Source organism: Herpailurus yagouaroundi, unplaced genomic scaffold (genome assembly GCF_014898765.1).
Source record: "Herpailurus yagouaroundi ecotype Mexico unplaced genomic scaffold, PumYag 139, whole genome shotgun sequence".
In the NCBI taxonomy this organism is placed as follows: Eukaryota; Metazoa; Chordata; class Mammalia; order Carnivora; family Felidae; genus Herpailurus; species Herpailurus yagouaroundi.
The window spans coordinates 79,250,074-79,267,819 of NW_024412394.1; the positions used below are offsets into that span (position 1 = coordinate 79,250,074).

The 17,746-nt window shown below is 36.2% G+C and overlaps 1 protein-coding gene across 1 annotated transcript in view; it reads right to left on the reverse strand.

Moving 5' to 3' along the window:
* Positions 1–5,663, reverse strand: part of SERINC1 (serine incorporator 1) — a 37,233-nt gene extending 31,570 nt beyond the window's left edge. Inside the window, exon 1 of the mRNA XM_040474524.1 lies at positions 5,534–5,663. Within this exon, the coding sequence (XP_040330458.1) occupies positions 5,534–5,572 (39 nt within the window). The 5' untranslated portion in view covers positions 5,573–5,663. The remainder of the gene's footprint in view (positions 1–5,533) is intronic.
* Between the last annotated feature and the right edge of the window lie 12,083 nt (positions 5,664–17,746).

Genomic DNA, 17,746 nt, shown 5'->3' on the forward strand with positions numbered 1-17,746 from the left:
ACAAAACAAAACAAAACAAAACAAAACAAAACAAAACAAAACAAAACGGGTTTCCAAGAATGGGGATGACAGAATTTTTTAATTTAGTAACTGTTCTGTAGTTGTTACATAAGTATAGGACTTCTCAAAAATCACAGACCTGTATATTACAAAGTGTGAATTTCATGTAAATTGTATCAACTAAAAAAATGACAGAAAAAAAATAACGTAGAAGGAAAACAAAACCAATATAACATGAAGGTAACTAGTGTCCTTAAAATACAGAATCCTCTAAATAAGACATTCAAGGATAGAATATGAGAAAAACTTCCCCAAAAGAAATGAGTAGGTATTTTCACACCTGTCACAATGGTTAACATTAACAACTCAGGCAACAACAGATATTGGTGACACTGCGAAGAGGACCTCTTTTGCACTGCTGGTGGGAATGCAAACTGGTGCAGCCACTCTAGAAAACAGTATGGAGATTCCTCAAAAAATTAAAAATAGAACTACCCTATGACCCCAAAATTGCACTACTAGGTATTCATCCAAAGGATACAGGAGAGCTGTTTCGAAGGGGCTCATGCACGCCAATATTTATAGCAGCACTATCAACAATAGCCAAAGTATGGAAAGAGACCAAATGTCCATTGACAGATGAATGGATAAAGATGTGTGTATGTATGTATGTATGTATGTGTATACACATGTGTCTATATACACATACATACATACACACCCACACATACACACCCAAAATGGAGTATTACTTGGCAATCAAAAAGAAATCTTGCATTTGCAACTACGTGGATGGAACTGGAGGGTATTATGCTAAGCGAAATTAGTCAGAGAAAGACAAAAATAATATGACTTCACTCCTATGAGGACTTTAAAATACAAAACAGATGAATACAAGGGAAGGGAAGCAAAAATAATATAAACACAGGGAGGGGGACAAAACATAAGAGACTCTTAAATATAGAGAACAAACAGAGGGTTGCTGGAAGGGTTGTGGGAAGGGGATGGGCTAAATGGGTAAGGGGCATTAAGTTTGTTGCACTATATACTAACTAACTTGGATGTAAATTAAAAAATAAATAATAAAAAAGAACATATTTACCAGAAGAAAAAAAAGTGACAAAAGATTTAAAGTCAGACATACTTGACCAATTTCAAAGACACGTTAAAACTGTTGAAATATCCATGCAAAGGAAAAAAGTCAATAGAACATGTGAGATGTATCGGGAGGCAGTGGATACCAGGAGGTTGTAAGATAAAACAGAATTCACAAAAAACACTATTAAGTTCAGAAGGAAATGGGTGTAATGGGTATACTATTATACTAGTAAACAATGCCTCTCAAATAGGATATTTTTGCATATGAAAGAATTCAGGGATTTCATCATCCATGAATTCTTCCAAACTCTAGCAAATGATAAAATTTAGTCAATTAGATGACATATCATTAAAAAAAATTTTGGGAAAAGCCATGGTTAAAAAGAAATATTTGAGCTTTGAAATCACTTAAGTGTAGAGCAGTGGTTCTCAAAAGGTAGCAGACATCAGAATCACCTGGACGGCTTATTAACATAGAATGCTGGGCCCCAGTCAGTGTTTCCAATAAATTCCCAGGTGTGCTGATGCTACAGGGTCCAGGGAATACACTTTAAGAATGACTTGTTTAGGGGCGCCTGGGTGGCGCAGTCGGTTAAGCGTCCGACTTCAGCCAGGTCACGATCTCGCGGTCCGTGAGTTCGAGCCCCGCGTCAGGCTCTGGGCTGATGGCTCCGAGCCTGGAGCCTGTTTCCGATTCTGTGTCTCCCTCTCTCTCTGCCCCTCCCCCGTTCATGCTCTGTCTCTCTCTGTCCCAAAAATAAAAATAAATGTTAAAAAAAAAAAAGAATGACTTGTTTAGTTCTAAGACTAAATAACTAGGAGAACTATGGTTATAATATATAATGGTCATACATAAAATATAATACAAAAAGATTCTGGTTAAAGATGGCAGATTAAAGGTGAATTTACCCATGCTCCCTTTAGAAATAACAATACAATTCAAAAAATAAAGGGCTTTTAAAAATTTTGTTTTTAATGTTTTATTTATTTTTGAGAGAGAGCATGAGCGAAGGAGGGGCAGAACAAGAGAGGGACAGAGAATCCAAAACAGGCTCCAAGCTCTGAGCTGTCAGCACAGAGCCCGATGAAGAGCTTGAACTCACAAGCCGTGATCATGACCTGAGCTGAAATCAGGCACCCAATTATAAGCCATCAAAGGAAAATGTTAAGCAGTAAAATTTGTAGAGCAGAATTCTCAAATAGATCAGGAAATGGTGACATCAGGTAGCCTCCATAAGTGAGGCAGAAGGTAGAGGTAAAAATAGAATTCATTACATGCTTTTTTAAAGAGCAGTTAAAACTCTCAGGTTTCATTCCATTTTTTACTCTGGCCAGCCAAAGAGGATAAAGTAGAATTTCTCAAGCCTGGCACTATTGACACTTTGGGCCAAAAAAATTCTCTGTGGGGGTGGGGAGGGGGGTCCTGTGTAGTGTAAAATATTTAGCAGTTTCTCTGGCCTTTACTCACTAGATGCACCTCTTACCCCAAAATTGGACACACAAAAAAAATGTCTACAGACATTGCCAAATGCATCTTGGGGTCAAAACTATGCCCAGTTGAAAACCACTGCTATAGAAACATCTCAGAGGAATCTTTTTAGGAAATTCTCCTGATGAAGAAATGTTTATTTAACATTCAGCAACTCCTTTACTTTTATTTTTTCTTTTGTTAAATTCAGGAAAAATTCAATTTAATGCTTTAACTTAGCATGCTACCATTCCTAAAAAAAAATATTTTTGTCCATTCATCCATGTGTATATATGCATTGAGAGAAAAGGAATGTTATTGGTGGTGGCATTTTTTTGTGTGTGACATTTTAACTTTGTACTCTGCTATGCTTGACTATTCACAGTGACTATGAATCATTTCTGCAAAAACAAGTCATTGTACTAAAAAATAAAAATCTAGCTGAGGCTCACAAATAGGCAGGCAGTAATCACTGGCTCTTTCTTCTTAACTACATTAAATTATCTTGGGCAAAAAAAATGATAGCTATTGTATATAAGGTCCAGTAATTCAAAAAAATCAATTCTAGTCATTAACACCATTGTTGAGATTGGGGTGGAGAAAAGCACTGAAGTAGGCATAAATTTTGCTGGTAATGTAGTTACAGGATTAGGTGGGAGATTCAGATATCTGAGTGCGTAACAGTCACTAATCAAAGACCAGGCATACATGAACCAAGGATTATGATCAATCTAATTCTAGGCCACTTGGCAAAAAGAAACAAACAAACAAACAAACCCACCTCAAAATAAAATAAAAAAAATTAATGCTCCAATCTCTACACAACAGTATTACATGTATTTTTTTTGTGCTTTTTTCATAGTTCAGAAATTTTCTACAGCGCTTTTATAAATCAGAAAAAAACTTCACAAAAATTGATTAAGCCTGAAGGACTCATTAAGATTTAATTGTGGTTTAACTTCCAATTTAATGACTTGAATAGTTTTGAAAATTTGAACAAATTTTAAATTTGTCAAAACCTCTAAGTAAATAAGCATATCGACTGTTAAGACCGTGGGAAAAAAAACACATTTGTATATTACAAGGCAAAGTCCCCTTCAATTGCTATCAAATTACTCTAAAATTGAACAATTCAGGAATAGAGACAGAAGCACCAGGAAGGAAAGGGGAAAATATGACCAGAATTGCAGACTACAAAATCAATTCCCAGACTGGCCACAATAATCTAGAACACTAAAGATCAACCTTGGCCATCTGGCATATCTGCCACAGATCTAATTACTGGAAGGTAAGAAAATTGCCTCTTTGTTACCACCTTTTCAATATACCTTGTTATTAACAGTGACTACAATGCAGTGTTAATTTTATCAGTTTTCTAGTCAATAAAGGTGAACAATTAAGTTGTAAAAACATTAATAGGAATATAGTATTTCCATATTGCTCACTAAAGTTATTTTCTGATTTAGAACACATAAATATTAAAAAAAACCTTAAAAAAAACCTTAAAACATTTTTTTTTTCCTTCTGTAACCGTAAGTGTCCTTGAGGCAAAAAAGGTTGTTCAAGGTTCTGGAGATGAGAACAAAATGGGAAGTATGAATCCCTCCCTTTAAGTCTTTACTATATACAAAGAATATGCCAACTTGATAAATGGATAAATCTGACTTTACAAATCACACATCCCCCTCCCCCACCATGAAAGCAATGTTTTAACATTTATTATTTTGTAAAACATTTATTACATTATACCTTTTCTGTATTAGACAAAAGACTCAAGTGGATTCTGAGTTTCTTATTGAAATAAAAAATACCTGGTTTCCATACCAAACTATGAGAAGAAATACGTAGGACATAATCAAGAGAATGGCCTGAGTTGAAATAACAATCTCCATGTATTATTTTATTAAAATTTAACTTTTACAGTTCAAGCAGTACATTGATTTCTGAAAAAAAGCGAGGTATGTAAAAGAATAAAAATTCTGACTGATGTATATAATGGGAGTCATTTGGGAAGTCAGACAAGCGTTAGAAGTGGAATTTAGAAATCAGAGATTAAAGAACTATGATTTGAACGCAAATATCTCGCCCCAATTCATAAATAATTTATTAACTATAATATTAATATGCTGTTTACATTTGGGGGTGGTAGTGGAATGATTATCTTAAACTGAAGTTTATTTGCACCACCCAAAACAAGAAATTGTGCCACTATAATGAAAAATGGATTCATTCTAACAATGCTATCTATTTAAAATGGAACCCACACCTAATTAAACATGAAATTCCAGATTACCCAAGCATGGTTTATGTCAAAAGACACAGGATTTTCAGCACTGAACTGACCAGCTTTTAGAGATACATGTTATTACTTGAGAAATTTCCTCCTACCATTAAGGTTGAAGATCCAACCACAGAGCTAGAACTAAATAGTATTAGCGTGTCAATACTACCGCCAGGCTGTCCCAAATAGCCGGCACTTAATTGTAGTCGGCCCCACAGAACAAAGAGGCCAACATGCCTCCAGGGATGACAGTGCTGCAGTCTGAGGTCGCTGGGAATGTGACGAAAAGAGACGGTGAACTCCACGGAACAGGCCTAAGACCTTTGTTGAGATGGCCTACGCAGACACACAAACACAAAAACAAAAAAGCGCCTGGGAGAATGGGGAGCAGCTTTCATGAAAGACGGGGTGTTGGGGGAAGACTACCAGCTCTCTTCGCTTCTCCCATCGGGGTTATCTTCCCATCTCCTCTTCTCGGCCACCCGGCTCAGCTCTTTGCAAGACTCAGGGCCCTAAAGCTGAGTTGGATGACCGCGGGAGATAGGGAGAGAATGGGGACGGAAGGCACTCCCTGTTTGTTGGGTGGGGTACCACGTTACCGACGGGCCGCATCCAGCCCAGCTCGGGTTCCCTTCTCTTCCGCATCGTACGCTTAGCACCCCTTAGGCCACTAAAAACCTCCTTACCCAGCTCGCCATGGAGCACAGTCCCAAGACGTTCCCCATCTCCGCAACGTCGCAGGAGCAGAGGAGGGCGACAAAATGGAGACAGTATCTCTCCACCCTCTCAGGCCTTATTTACTATCAGCGAGCCACTTCCGGCGCATAGCCCACCCCGCCCCTTAGCTTTGCGTCACTTCCTTTGAGGCCTGTATTGGGGTGGGGGAGGGTGTCGTGTTAAGATTGCGCGTGCGCGTGCGCATGCTTGGAACCTGAGGCGTTTTCTGCAGAGCGGAATCTTTTAACACTGCGGGCATAAAGTGGCTGGCTGATGCAGCCGGACTGTAGTTTATTTACCACATTAAGAAAACGTTGTGAGAAAATCTCACCTTTACTTAATATTTATTTGAATTTGAGTTAAGTAGAGGCTGAAGTGGTCGTTAATGATTTTGCCCTCGTCCATTAGAGGAATTTCTCACTTCTGGAGGATTGCTTTCTCTTTCTCGATGCTCATCCGTTCATCCACTTATTTCTAGTATTTAACACTTCTGCATCTTTTCCTCCCCACTTACTTTCTCAGGCATTACTGCAGACCACTGCCTGGGACAAATTTTATTGGGATATTTCTATTCTTTTGGGTACTTAACAGTTCACTGTAATAACGTGAACACGATAAGTGTCGTATCACTTTTTTGCTGTTGACACGCATTTTAATTTCTTGTCCAATTAAGATGTTACAGGAAGCGTTCACATTCAAAAATTTTAATTGCATAAGAAGACATACTGGTTATAAAAACTTAAAGGTAGCATTGATTTTGTTCAATGTTACGAGCTGTTCAGGAGACATTTGGAGCGCTTGATAATTAAGTGATGATGGCCAACTCCAGTGAATGTACAAAAAGTTCTAGTTCTTTTTATAGTGATTGGTCCCTGAAGATATTCTGGGAGAACAGTTTGGCCACAGAAATAACCTAAAATAGAAATAGGCATTGTCATTAATAATAAGACTCTTAAAAAATTTACAAAAATTAGATGTGTGAAGGTCAGGTAACACTTAGGAATCTGGAAGAACTGTGACCATTAACTGATAGGTAGCAAAAAGGAAGAAATGGAATTGGCTAAAAGACAGTTTAGTTTGGACATGTTGAACTTGAAGTCTCAGAAATGTTACCTCTCAGCACTTGAAAATGAAGCTTCAAAACCAAGAGTTAATGAGATGCAAAATTCAAAGTAACTTACATTGCTGTTATAGTTGAAGATGTCAGCCAATAAACAAGAAATCAGTTCCAGAGATAAAGCATGTAGTTGGGATCAAAGAATTGCAATGCAGGCTACACAGATTTAAATAGAATCCCAAAGAGTGTTGAGATTTCAGGAGGTTGACCTAGGATTTTCATGGGGGGAAAAAAAAAGGAAGATTGGGTAAATTGTTTTAAAAAGAAGAGTTCCTTGGTGCTAGTAAGTAAGGCTAGATTTGCACCTCATTGGTTGGTCAGGTGAAGTGGTCACTAGACCAAGGTTCACTTTTATTAGTCTTTTCAAAAGGGACATTCTCTGGATCTTCTGCTTGCTGACTTCTTGAATGTTGGCAGTTTGGCCCAGTTCAAGGTTTCAGGAAACAGGATGTGAAAGACAGTTCCTCTGAAATGGCTGCTCTGGCTCCATTTTAAAATAGTTCCACTTAAGTCATTTTAAGAAAGAGAGAGGATTGAGGTAGATATCCAAAGAGAAATGTTGAAGATTTATAAGAGTCCTTAATATGGATTCAAAAAATTTAACCCTGGAAAAATTATCAACTGGGGAAAAGCTATTTAGTTTTTAACTTCTCACTTTGATTGTTAATGTCATTTACATACCCCTCCTTCCAAGTTCTGCACTTTAAATTCTGCTTTCAGTGTAAGTTGTGAAAATATCTTTTATAAGGTCCTTGACTTCTCAAAATCTTAGAATCCTTGTTAGTAATATATCAACCTTAAAGAGTTGAGAAGATTAAATAATAACACATGGTCTTATAAATGATAGCACCATGTAAGCCTACTGTAGATAATCAATACAAGCTAGTTTACCCCCAAAATAAATTATCTTAAGGAAGAATAACACATGGTCTTATAAATGATAGCACCATGTAAGCCTATTGTAGATAATCAATACAAGCTAGTTTGCCCCCCAAACTAGATTGTCTTAAGGATGAATAAAATTTGTGCATAGCTTACATTGTACAATGCAAGGAGTGAAAAGGTCTGTGAAAAATATTTTATGATTGTAATCCTAAAATAATTAAATTCTAAATGTAAACATGTTTAAATATTTCAACCTATGTTCTGTAAGAATAAACCAGGAATAGATTAGAACAAAATAGCCTATAGGGGTCAGTATAAACTTAGAATTAGAAGAGACTCTATTCTGATTAAAGAAATGCTTTTGTCATTGAAGACAGATTTTGACTTTTTTTTAAATTAAAAACCAAGGAATAATAAAGGTATAAAGGCTCTCCTAAATTGTTACCTTAATATTAAAATAGCCTGTGAACAATTTTCTTTCTACACAGATTTTTTTCCCCAAAAGTAAGCCAGTAATTCCCATGACAACCAGATATGTCTACACCAGTGGAGTAGATGAATACAAAGGTATAATATTTATTTCAGGCAGAACATACACAAATTTAGAGAAAAAAAGCAAATATTCATCATGCAAATAATGAAGTGGGTAGAGAAATCAAATATTTCTAGTGTTTAGTATACCATTTTACAATTATGTAGAGTGACTACTTGAAGAGATGCTAATGGCATTTCTAAAACATTTTGCATCTCAGGGGCAATTAGCTAAAATATGTTAAGGATTTATTGACCTCTCATAAGAGTTGATAAAATATAATATCATACATTGAAGAACTATTAAAATCAAGCATCCATTCACCAAAAAATGTTATTATGCTATAGAAAGGAGAAACCATTTCTATTTAGGCATTTATCAAATTTTTGAATTCTTATTGAATATGTTAAGGCAATGTCTAACACTTTCCAACAGAAATATAATATATGCCATATTTATAATTTAAAATTTTCTAGTAGCCACATTAAAAAGAAAAAGAGACAGATAAAATTAATTTTAACAATACTTTAACAAACATTTAATTTAACCCAATATCATTTCAACATAACATTAATGTAAAAATTAATGAGATGCTTTACATTATTTTTCATGTTAAATTTTCTAAATCTGGTTTATATTATACATTTACAGCACATCTCAATTCAGACTAGCCACATTACAAGAGCTTGAGAGCCCCCCAAATTGGACAATGCATATCTAAATGTTGAAGGAGAAGGGGCACCTGTGTGGCTCAGTCAGTTAAGCATCCAACTTCGGCTCAGATCATGGTTTCATGGTCCATGAATTTGAGCCCCACATTGGGCTCTGTGCTGTTAGCTCAGAGCCTGGAGCCTGCTTCAGATTCTGGGTCTCCCTCTCTCTCTACCCCTCCCCTGCCTGTGCTCTATCTCTCTCTCTCTCAATCTCTCAAAAATAAATAAACATTAAAAAAATTAAAGTAGTTTTTAAAATAAATAAATAAATAAATAAATAAATAAATAAATAAATAAGTAAGTAAGTAAATGTTAAGAGAGAAAACTGAAGCAATTATCCAGATGACCCAGTACAAGCAAAACTAACACACACACTTTTCTTTGTGTAAATTATTTAGATATTTCAGGATAAAGTGGTTTTAAGCCTGTGCATTTACTTCAGGCATTAAATTGGTTTCATCTAATTTATTTTGTATAAAAATTAAATCTGAGAGAATTGTAAGAAAGGTAAATGTTAAGGTCTTATAATTATATAGGCTATCATATTATTTTTTTAAATTTAATTTATTTTTTAAGTAGACTCCACAGCATGGAGCCCAACATGGAACTTGAACTCATGGCCCTGAGATAGAGACCCAAGCTGAGATCAAGAGTCAGACATTTAACTGACTGAGCCATCCATACTGCTATTTTATATGTTTAAACTTAGCCAGATATGATTTTCAAGTATTCCAAATAGCCCATAATTCCATTTTAGCCAATTTATCCTGATGTTTTAATTCACTTGAGCTTCTATGGCTTTAGCTTTCTCCCCTCTATAATTAGTTGTAACAACAGGGTGCTCCCTGGAGGCTTTTGACATTTTAAGCAGCCTGAACTCTAGTGACCCCAGACAGGCTTGTGGACTCTCATCCAGTTGTCTACACCTCATTTTACTTCCTGTTGTCAGCCAATGAAAGACAAAACTGCAAGCTGCACAATAAAATGTGTTTCATTTATTTGGTATCTTAGGGATTGCAACTGGGAGACAGAGTTCAGCAAAATTGAAAGTGTAATCTGGAGAGACAAAGGCGGTTAGAGTTTTTAAAGAGGAAAGAGGGAATTTACATAAATTGCTTTGAATGAAATGTAATTGTTTCTAGTATTGCTACAGTTACACTACCATTAGTTACAGTTACTACTATATATGATTGTTTCCTAGGGTTAATGTTAGGCCTAAAGTCCTTTTATGTTCATTCTAACATGCAGCAGATTTCTTGACTTTTAGTTGAGTTCAGCAACAATTCAGAGTATTTGAGACAGGAGACATGCATAAGCCCCATTTCCTCAGTGTCCTCCTGGTTCCATTTTAAACAACCCTCTCAGCAATGCTTACTCCATTTTATTCTCTCTGTTATCACTGTATTCTCCATTACCTCATATAATACTCCTGCAAATTCTAACGTAAAGTGAATCATTTTATTCTTTCTGCAGAGTGATTAAGAACTTTGGGTAATTTTCCTCCTCAGTTCTCACTCTGCTGAAGATTTGCTTTAATTTAATTTAATTTAATTTAATTTAATTTAATAATTTAATTTAATTCTAAAAAAAATTAGAACAAAAGTGTGGACATACTTCCACTTTTCCTATCAAGTTTTACTCAACCCAGTAATACCTGGTAGGATCTTAATTTTTTCATAAAACATCTTAATATTTCTTAGTATTAAAGTATTTGTATCTGGAACCCATTCTACATTGTGTGCAAAAATCCTAGGTTTAGCTGCTTGGTAGCATCCAGCTATGTCATTTATTGCATTATTTCCCCCAAACTTTTAATCAGAGTCTTGATATAGCTTGTCCTGGCTTCCACTAATTTGACCATATTGTTAATAAATCTGTCCTACTTCAGAAACAATCTTATCTTCCTTAAAGATTTAGTGCCAGAGGAAGCTACCTGCATGAACTATCGTCCATTGACATCTCCATTGACAACGGAATTTCTTGCCTCAGTTGGCCCAATTTACTTATATTGTATAGCAGAGTCCAGTCTTTCTGGGAATCATCCAGTTTTCTAAATCCTCTCAAGGGCTGTAGGGTTGAGAATAGAGCTCTCTCCACTTAGTTTCTATGCGATGGAAAAAGACCTTTCTAGCACCATTAATATAAATGCCATGCACATTTCCCCTTCCCAGCAATACTCATCTAGCAGTTTAGATGCTATGGAAGGGCACTCTTTAGTTAAATTTTGTAGTATGCTTTGATTCAGGCATGGTTAGACAGCACCACACTTCAGCAATCCCAAATGTTAGTCTTTAGTAAGACTAACATATATGTGGGCATTATGCTTTAAAAAGTAGCTCTCACATACAGAGTCCAAAAGATGGACTTTTCCCATTAGATCTCTATACAGAAATAACCTTTGATTAAATAGAAGTACAGAGCAGTATTTAGAAACATGCTAGAATCTGGAGTAAGGATGCCTGTGCTTAACTGCTACGTCCACCTCAAATTAGCTGTGTAATCTTAAGTAAGTTTCGTTTTTTTGTGCTTCCGATTCCTCAACTTTAAGATGGGAGAGTAACAGTACCTTCTTCCTAATTTTGCTATGAGGATTAAATGAAAACAGGTGAATACACAGAATAGTGTTAGGCCCATGGTTAAGTGCTCGGTAAATATTAGCTACTACTTCTAGATATCAGGGATTTTTCTTCTCTTTTGTCTTTGTTTTCTTTAATACCTCTCCATAGTTTCTTGGGACACCTGGTGGTTCAGTCAGTTAAGGATCCCATTCTTGGTTTTGGCTCAGGTCTCATGAGTTCAAGCCCAATCTCAGGCTCTGTACTGTCAGCACAGAACCCACTTGGGATTCTCTCTCTCTCTCTCTCTCTGTCCCTCCCCCACTTGTGCTTTCTCTGTCTCTCTCAAAATAAATAAATAAATAAACTTAAAAAAACACCTCCCTCTAGTTTCTTAATCTTTGAAACCCAGTGTCTAGCTCTCAAATGTTTCCATCTAATTTTCTCCTCAATCAAACGGAAGGCAGAATAGTGTAAAGGCTTCCAGCCCCAGTAACTAAATAACTATAAGAAAAAACAGACCCTTTTAGTAATTCCTGTTAACTGTTAACCATAGAAATAAAACTTCCAGTTATTTTGTCAGCCAAAGATGGGTTTATTCAGGAATAGCAGAGAATTACAATCCAGGACAAGCAAGCTACAGCAAAACCATAGGCAAGTATGGAAAACAAAGGATAGAAATGCTCTTTTATAGAGGAAAGGCAGGAGTTGGGAGGCACTGTTATAAACTAAAAGTCTATTAGAGTGAACTGGGAGTTTGAGCATAATGGCTTCTCATGGGCTGGGCTGCTGCCAGAGGTAGAAGAATGTTCCTTCTTCTGTCTGGCACAGTCAAGTAGTATGGACTTGTAAGGTCCTTCTCTTCCTGTTGGGTGTGTTATTGAGAACTGGTGCTGGGTGCAAGAGCTCCCCCTGCTGGCCTCCCAAGTTCATTCTAAATGAGATGGGGCTTTTTAAATTATTAATTTTCACATAATTTATTAAAGTGTAACTCCTATGCATTGTTTTCTTAAGAGAATATTTGTTTCTTTTTCAAATCTTACCAAATACCCATCTCAAGAGAAGGTAAGAATAGAGGTATTTAGAACGTATCCTGGAGGCAGAGCAGTTCTAGGATTGGTTGATATAAGCTTTTAAGCATGGTCATTTTGAGAGAAAGGAAGGGAAATTCTCTGCACCCTCCTCATACCCCATCAAACATCTCTTTTCCATATGGAAGAAAGCATTTCCCAGAAGCCCTCCCCACCTGCCATTAGACTCTTCTTCAGCCTCAAGATCAGAATTGTGTTATATGTCTTTGCTTAAAACAATTTTTGGGAAAGGGAATAGAGATACCATGATAAATTTACTCATTAGTGTTTTCACATGAAATCCTGAAGAGCATAGCCTTGGATCAAACCTAAGCAAAATTAAAGTTCTGTTACCATGTTACCTCAAGTTTAAAAGCTGCTTCTTTCAGAGAGAACCCAAATAGATAGAATCATGAATGAGGAGAGATCACAACCAACACCACAGAACTACAAACAATTATCAGAGAGTACTATGAGAAATTATATTCCAACAAACTGGACAACCTGGAGGAAATGGACAAATTTAGACACCCATACACTACCAAAGCTCAAATGGGAAGAAACAGATAATTTGGATACAGCCATAATCAGTGAAGAAATTGAATCAGTTATCAAAAATCTCCCAACAAATAAGAGTCCTGGGCCAAATTGCTTACCAGGAGAATTCTACCAGACATTTAAGGCAGAGTTAATACCTATCCTTCAAAAAATAGAAACAGAAGGAAAGCTTCCAGACTCATTCTGTAAAGCCAGTATTATCCTGATTTCCCAAACCACTTAGAGACCCCACTAAAAAGAATTATAGGCCAATACCCTGATGAACATGGATGCGAAATTCTCAACAAGTTACTAGCAAATCAAATTCAACAATAAATTAAAAGAATCATTCACCATGATCAAGTGAGATTCATTCTTGGGCTGCAGGGCTGGTTCAATATTTGCAAATCCATCAATGTGATACATCACATTAATAGAAGAAAGGATAAGAACCACATGATCCTGTCAATAGATGCAGAAAAAGCATTTGACAAAATACGGCATCATTTCTTAATAAAAACCCTCCTGAAAGTCGAGATAGAAGGAACATACCTTAACATCATAAAAACCATATATGAAAAGCCCACAGCTAATATCATCCTCAATGGGGAAAAACTGAGAGCTTTCCCCTTGAGATCAGGAACACGACAGGGATGTCCACTCTCACCACTGTTGTTTAACATAGTGTTGGAAGTCCTAGCCTTAGGAATAAGACAACATAATGAAATAAAAGGCATCCAAATTGACAAAGCAGTCAACCTTTCGCTTTTTACAGATGACATGATACTCTACGTAAAAAACCCAAAGACTCCACCAAAGAGCTGCTAGAACTGATACATGAATTCAGCAAAGTTGGAGGATACAAAATTAATGTACAGAAATTGGTTGTATTTCTATACACCAATAAAGAAGCAACAGAAAGAGAAATCGAGAAATCGATCCCATTTACAATTGCACCAAGAACCATAAAATACCTAAGTATAAACCTAACCAAAGATATAAAAGATAAGTATGCTGAAAACTATAGAAGCTTATGAAGGAAACTGAATAAGACACAAATACTGAATTAATTTTATTAATTTTTTTTCTTCCTCTAAAATAACAAAAAAAGAACAGGAAGAAATGACAGCCAGGTCCTTGACTGGTCAATGACGGGTCAAATGACACATAGATATAAGCAATTTAGTGTCTGAACTAAAATTTAGTACCATGATAATAAAAATACTAGCTGGGATTGAGAAAAAGCATAGATTCCTTTCTGCAGAGATAAAAGAAGTTAAATCTAGTCAGAACAAAATTAAAAATGCTATAACCAAGATGCAGTCTCAAATGGATGCCACAATGGCAAGCCTGGACAAAGCAGAGCAGCGAATCATCTATATAGAAGGCAAAATTATGAAGAATAATGAAGCAGAAAAAAAGAAGGAAACAAAGGCTAAAGATACAAGACTTAGAGAACTTAGTGACTTATTAAGGAGGCATAACATCTGAATAAGAGGAGTCCCAGAAGATGAAGACAGAGAAACATGGGCAGAAGGTTTAGATGAGCTAATTATAGCAGAAAACTTTCCTAATCTGAGGGAGGACATAGACATCAAAATCCAAGAAGCACAGCCTACTCCCATCAGATTCAACAAAAACTGACCATCCCCATGGTGTATCATAGTCAAATTCACAAAATACACAGACAAGGAAAGAATTATGAAATAAGCAAGGGAAAAAAAGTCCTTAACCAATAAGGGAACACAGATCAGGGTCGCAGCAGACTTATCCACAGAAACTTAGCAGGCCAGAAAGGATTAGCAGCATACATTCAACTTACTGAATAAGACAAATATGCAGCCAAGAATTCTTTATCTGGCAAAACTGTAATTCAAAATAGAAGGAAAGATAAACAGTTTCCCAGAGAAACAAAAACTAAAGGAGTTCATGATCACTAAGCTATCCATGAGTGGAGAAAAGATGATACAAACCAAAAAAGAACAAAAGCAAAAAAAAGACTAGAAAGGACCAGGGAACATCACCAGAAACACCAACTCTACAGGCAACACAATGGCACTAAAAACATACCTTTCAATACTCTAAATGTCAACGGACTAAACACTCCAACCAAAAGACATAGGGTATTAGAATGGATAAGAAAATGAGACCATATATTTGCTGCTTACAAGAGACTCATTTTAGACCTAAAGACACCTCAGATGAAAGTAAGGGGATGTAGAACAATCTATCATGCTAATGGTCCTCAAAAGAAAGCTGCAGTAGCCATACTTATATCACACAAAACAGATTTTAAAATAAAAACTGTAACAAGAGATGAAGAAGGGCATTATATCATAATTAAAGGATCTATCCACCAAGAAGATCTAACAATTGCAATACTTATGCACCCAACGTGAACAACCAGATATATAAGTCAATTAACCACAAACATAAAGTAAGTCATTCATAACAATACCATAATAGTAGGGGACTTCAACACCCTATTTATAGCAATGGACAGATAATCTAAGCAGAGAATCAACAAGGAAACAATGGTTTTAATAAAACACTGGACTGGATGGAGTTAACAGATATATTCAGAACATTTCATCCTAAAGCAGCAGAATGAACATTTTTCTTGAGTGCACATGGAACATTCTCCAGGATATATCACACACTGGGACACAAATCAGCCCTCAACAAGTACAAAAAGATCGAGATCATGCCGTGCATATATTCAGACCACAACACTATGAAACTTGAAATGAAGCACAAGAAAAACTTTGGAAAGACAACAAATACTTGGAGACTAAAGAACATCCTACTAAAGAATGAATAGGTTAACCAGGAAGTTAGAGGAAATTAAAAAGTCATGGAAGCCAATGAAAATGACAACAACACAGTCCAAAACCATCTTTTTAAAGACACTTTTCCAAAGAGGACATCCAGATGGCTAACAGACATATGAAAAGATGCTCAACATCACTCATCATCAGGAAAACACAAATAAAAACCACAATGAGATACCACCTCACACTGGTCAGAGTGGCTAAAATTAACAACTCAAACAACAGATGTCGGTGAGGATGCAGAGAAAGAGGAACAGTTTTGCACTGCTGGTGGGAATGCAAACTGGTGTAGCCACTCTGGCAAACAGCATGAGGTTCCTCAAATATTAAAAATAGAAGTACCCTACAACCCAGCAATTGTACCACTAGGTATTCATCCAAAGGACACAGGAGTGTTGTTTCAAATGGGCTCATGCACCCCAAAGTTTATAGCAGCATTATTGACAGTAGCCAAAATATGGAAGGACCCCAAATGTCCATCAACCGATGATTGGATAAAGATGATGTGGTATGTACATACAATGGAATGTTACTCAGGGATCAAAAGCATGAAATCTTGCCATTTGCAACAATATGGATGGGACTACAGTGTATTATGCTAAGCAAAATAAGGCAGTCAGAAAAAGATACAAAATAGATGGACATAAAGGAAGGGAAGCAAAAATAATATAAAAACAGGGAGAGAGACAAACCATAAGAGACTCTTAAATACAGAGAACAAACTGAGGGTTGCTGGAGGGGTGTTGGGTGGGAGGGTGGGCTAAATGGGCAAGGGGCATTAAGGAGGACACTTTTGGGGATGAGCACTGGGTGTTTTTCTTCTGCTGCCACAGCTTCCTATCTTCATATATGAACTTATTTTCATATAGATAACCTACCTCTGCTTTTCATACCCAAACTAGATCCAAAGAAACATTGTAACCATTGTCTAATATTGGTTTTCACCATTGCAAATAAGGAACTTCGTTTTTCACATCAAAGTGTGCCCTCTCCCAATGAGAAGTGGATTTTTCTGGTTCTTTTGGCAATCTACAACCAAGGCATCCTCTCTTTGCTTCTTCTTGAATGTCCTCCCCAACTCTTCTCTATTAATTTTTGTCAATCTTTTCTCCAGTTTCACCTAGGATTTAGCTGTTCCCTGATTTTGCTTTGAAAATGAGATTGTATCTTGTTTTTCTTTCTCCTCATTCTATTTGGATGACTTCCAGGAATACAATAAGCAAAATGCCAACTTCTACTTCCATCTTGGAACTGGAAGTCCATTGTGGTGACTTGCATTTTATTTTATGCTTAAGTCACTCCACACTGCTTGGAGTTTACCCAACACGCCATGAACTTTCTTATCTTTTTGTCTTTTCTCCTATATGTATTTCCACCTGAAATATTCCCGGCACCATTTCTCGTAAATGCTTTTATCTAGCCAATTTATCAGCTAAAACTTAGGTGCAGCTCCTGCAAGAAATCTTCCTGACAGCTTCTTCTTTCCTTGGTTAATCCCTAACATTAGATATGATAATTTATCTACTCTTTATGAGGCCTGAGTAGTTTTGCATGTCTACATTTACCTTACTGCTACCTGCATTATTTATTGTTATTCTGTTGTGCTTTTATCTCCCAACCATACTAGGCTTCTTGGGAACAGTGACTGCATCTTTGGCAATTTTGTATCCTCAGGCTGGAAAAAAATGTTAGGTCTGTGATAAGCAATCAATAAAACTAATTTAATGAATAAATACACACATTATTTAGAAAGAAAACACTCAAATTATGTGATCAGTAACATAACATTCCTGAGGATAAAAGAATGCATTCATTTAGAATTTAGTTTTTAGAACATTTATAAATAATTATACGTATTGATATAACTATAAAATTTAGCAATTCAGCTCAGGAAACATAGTTTTGTGTAAATAAGATTACAATAAGTGAATCCATTCATTTC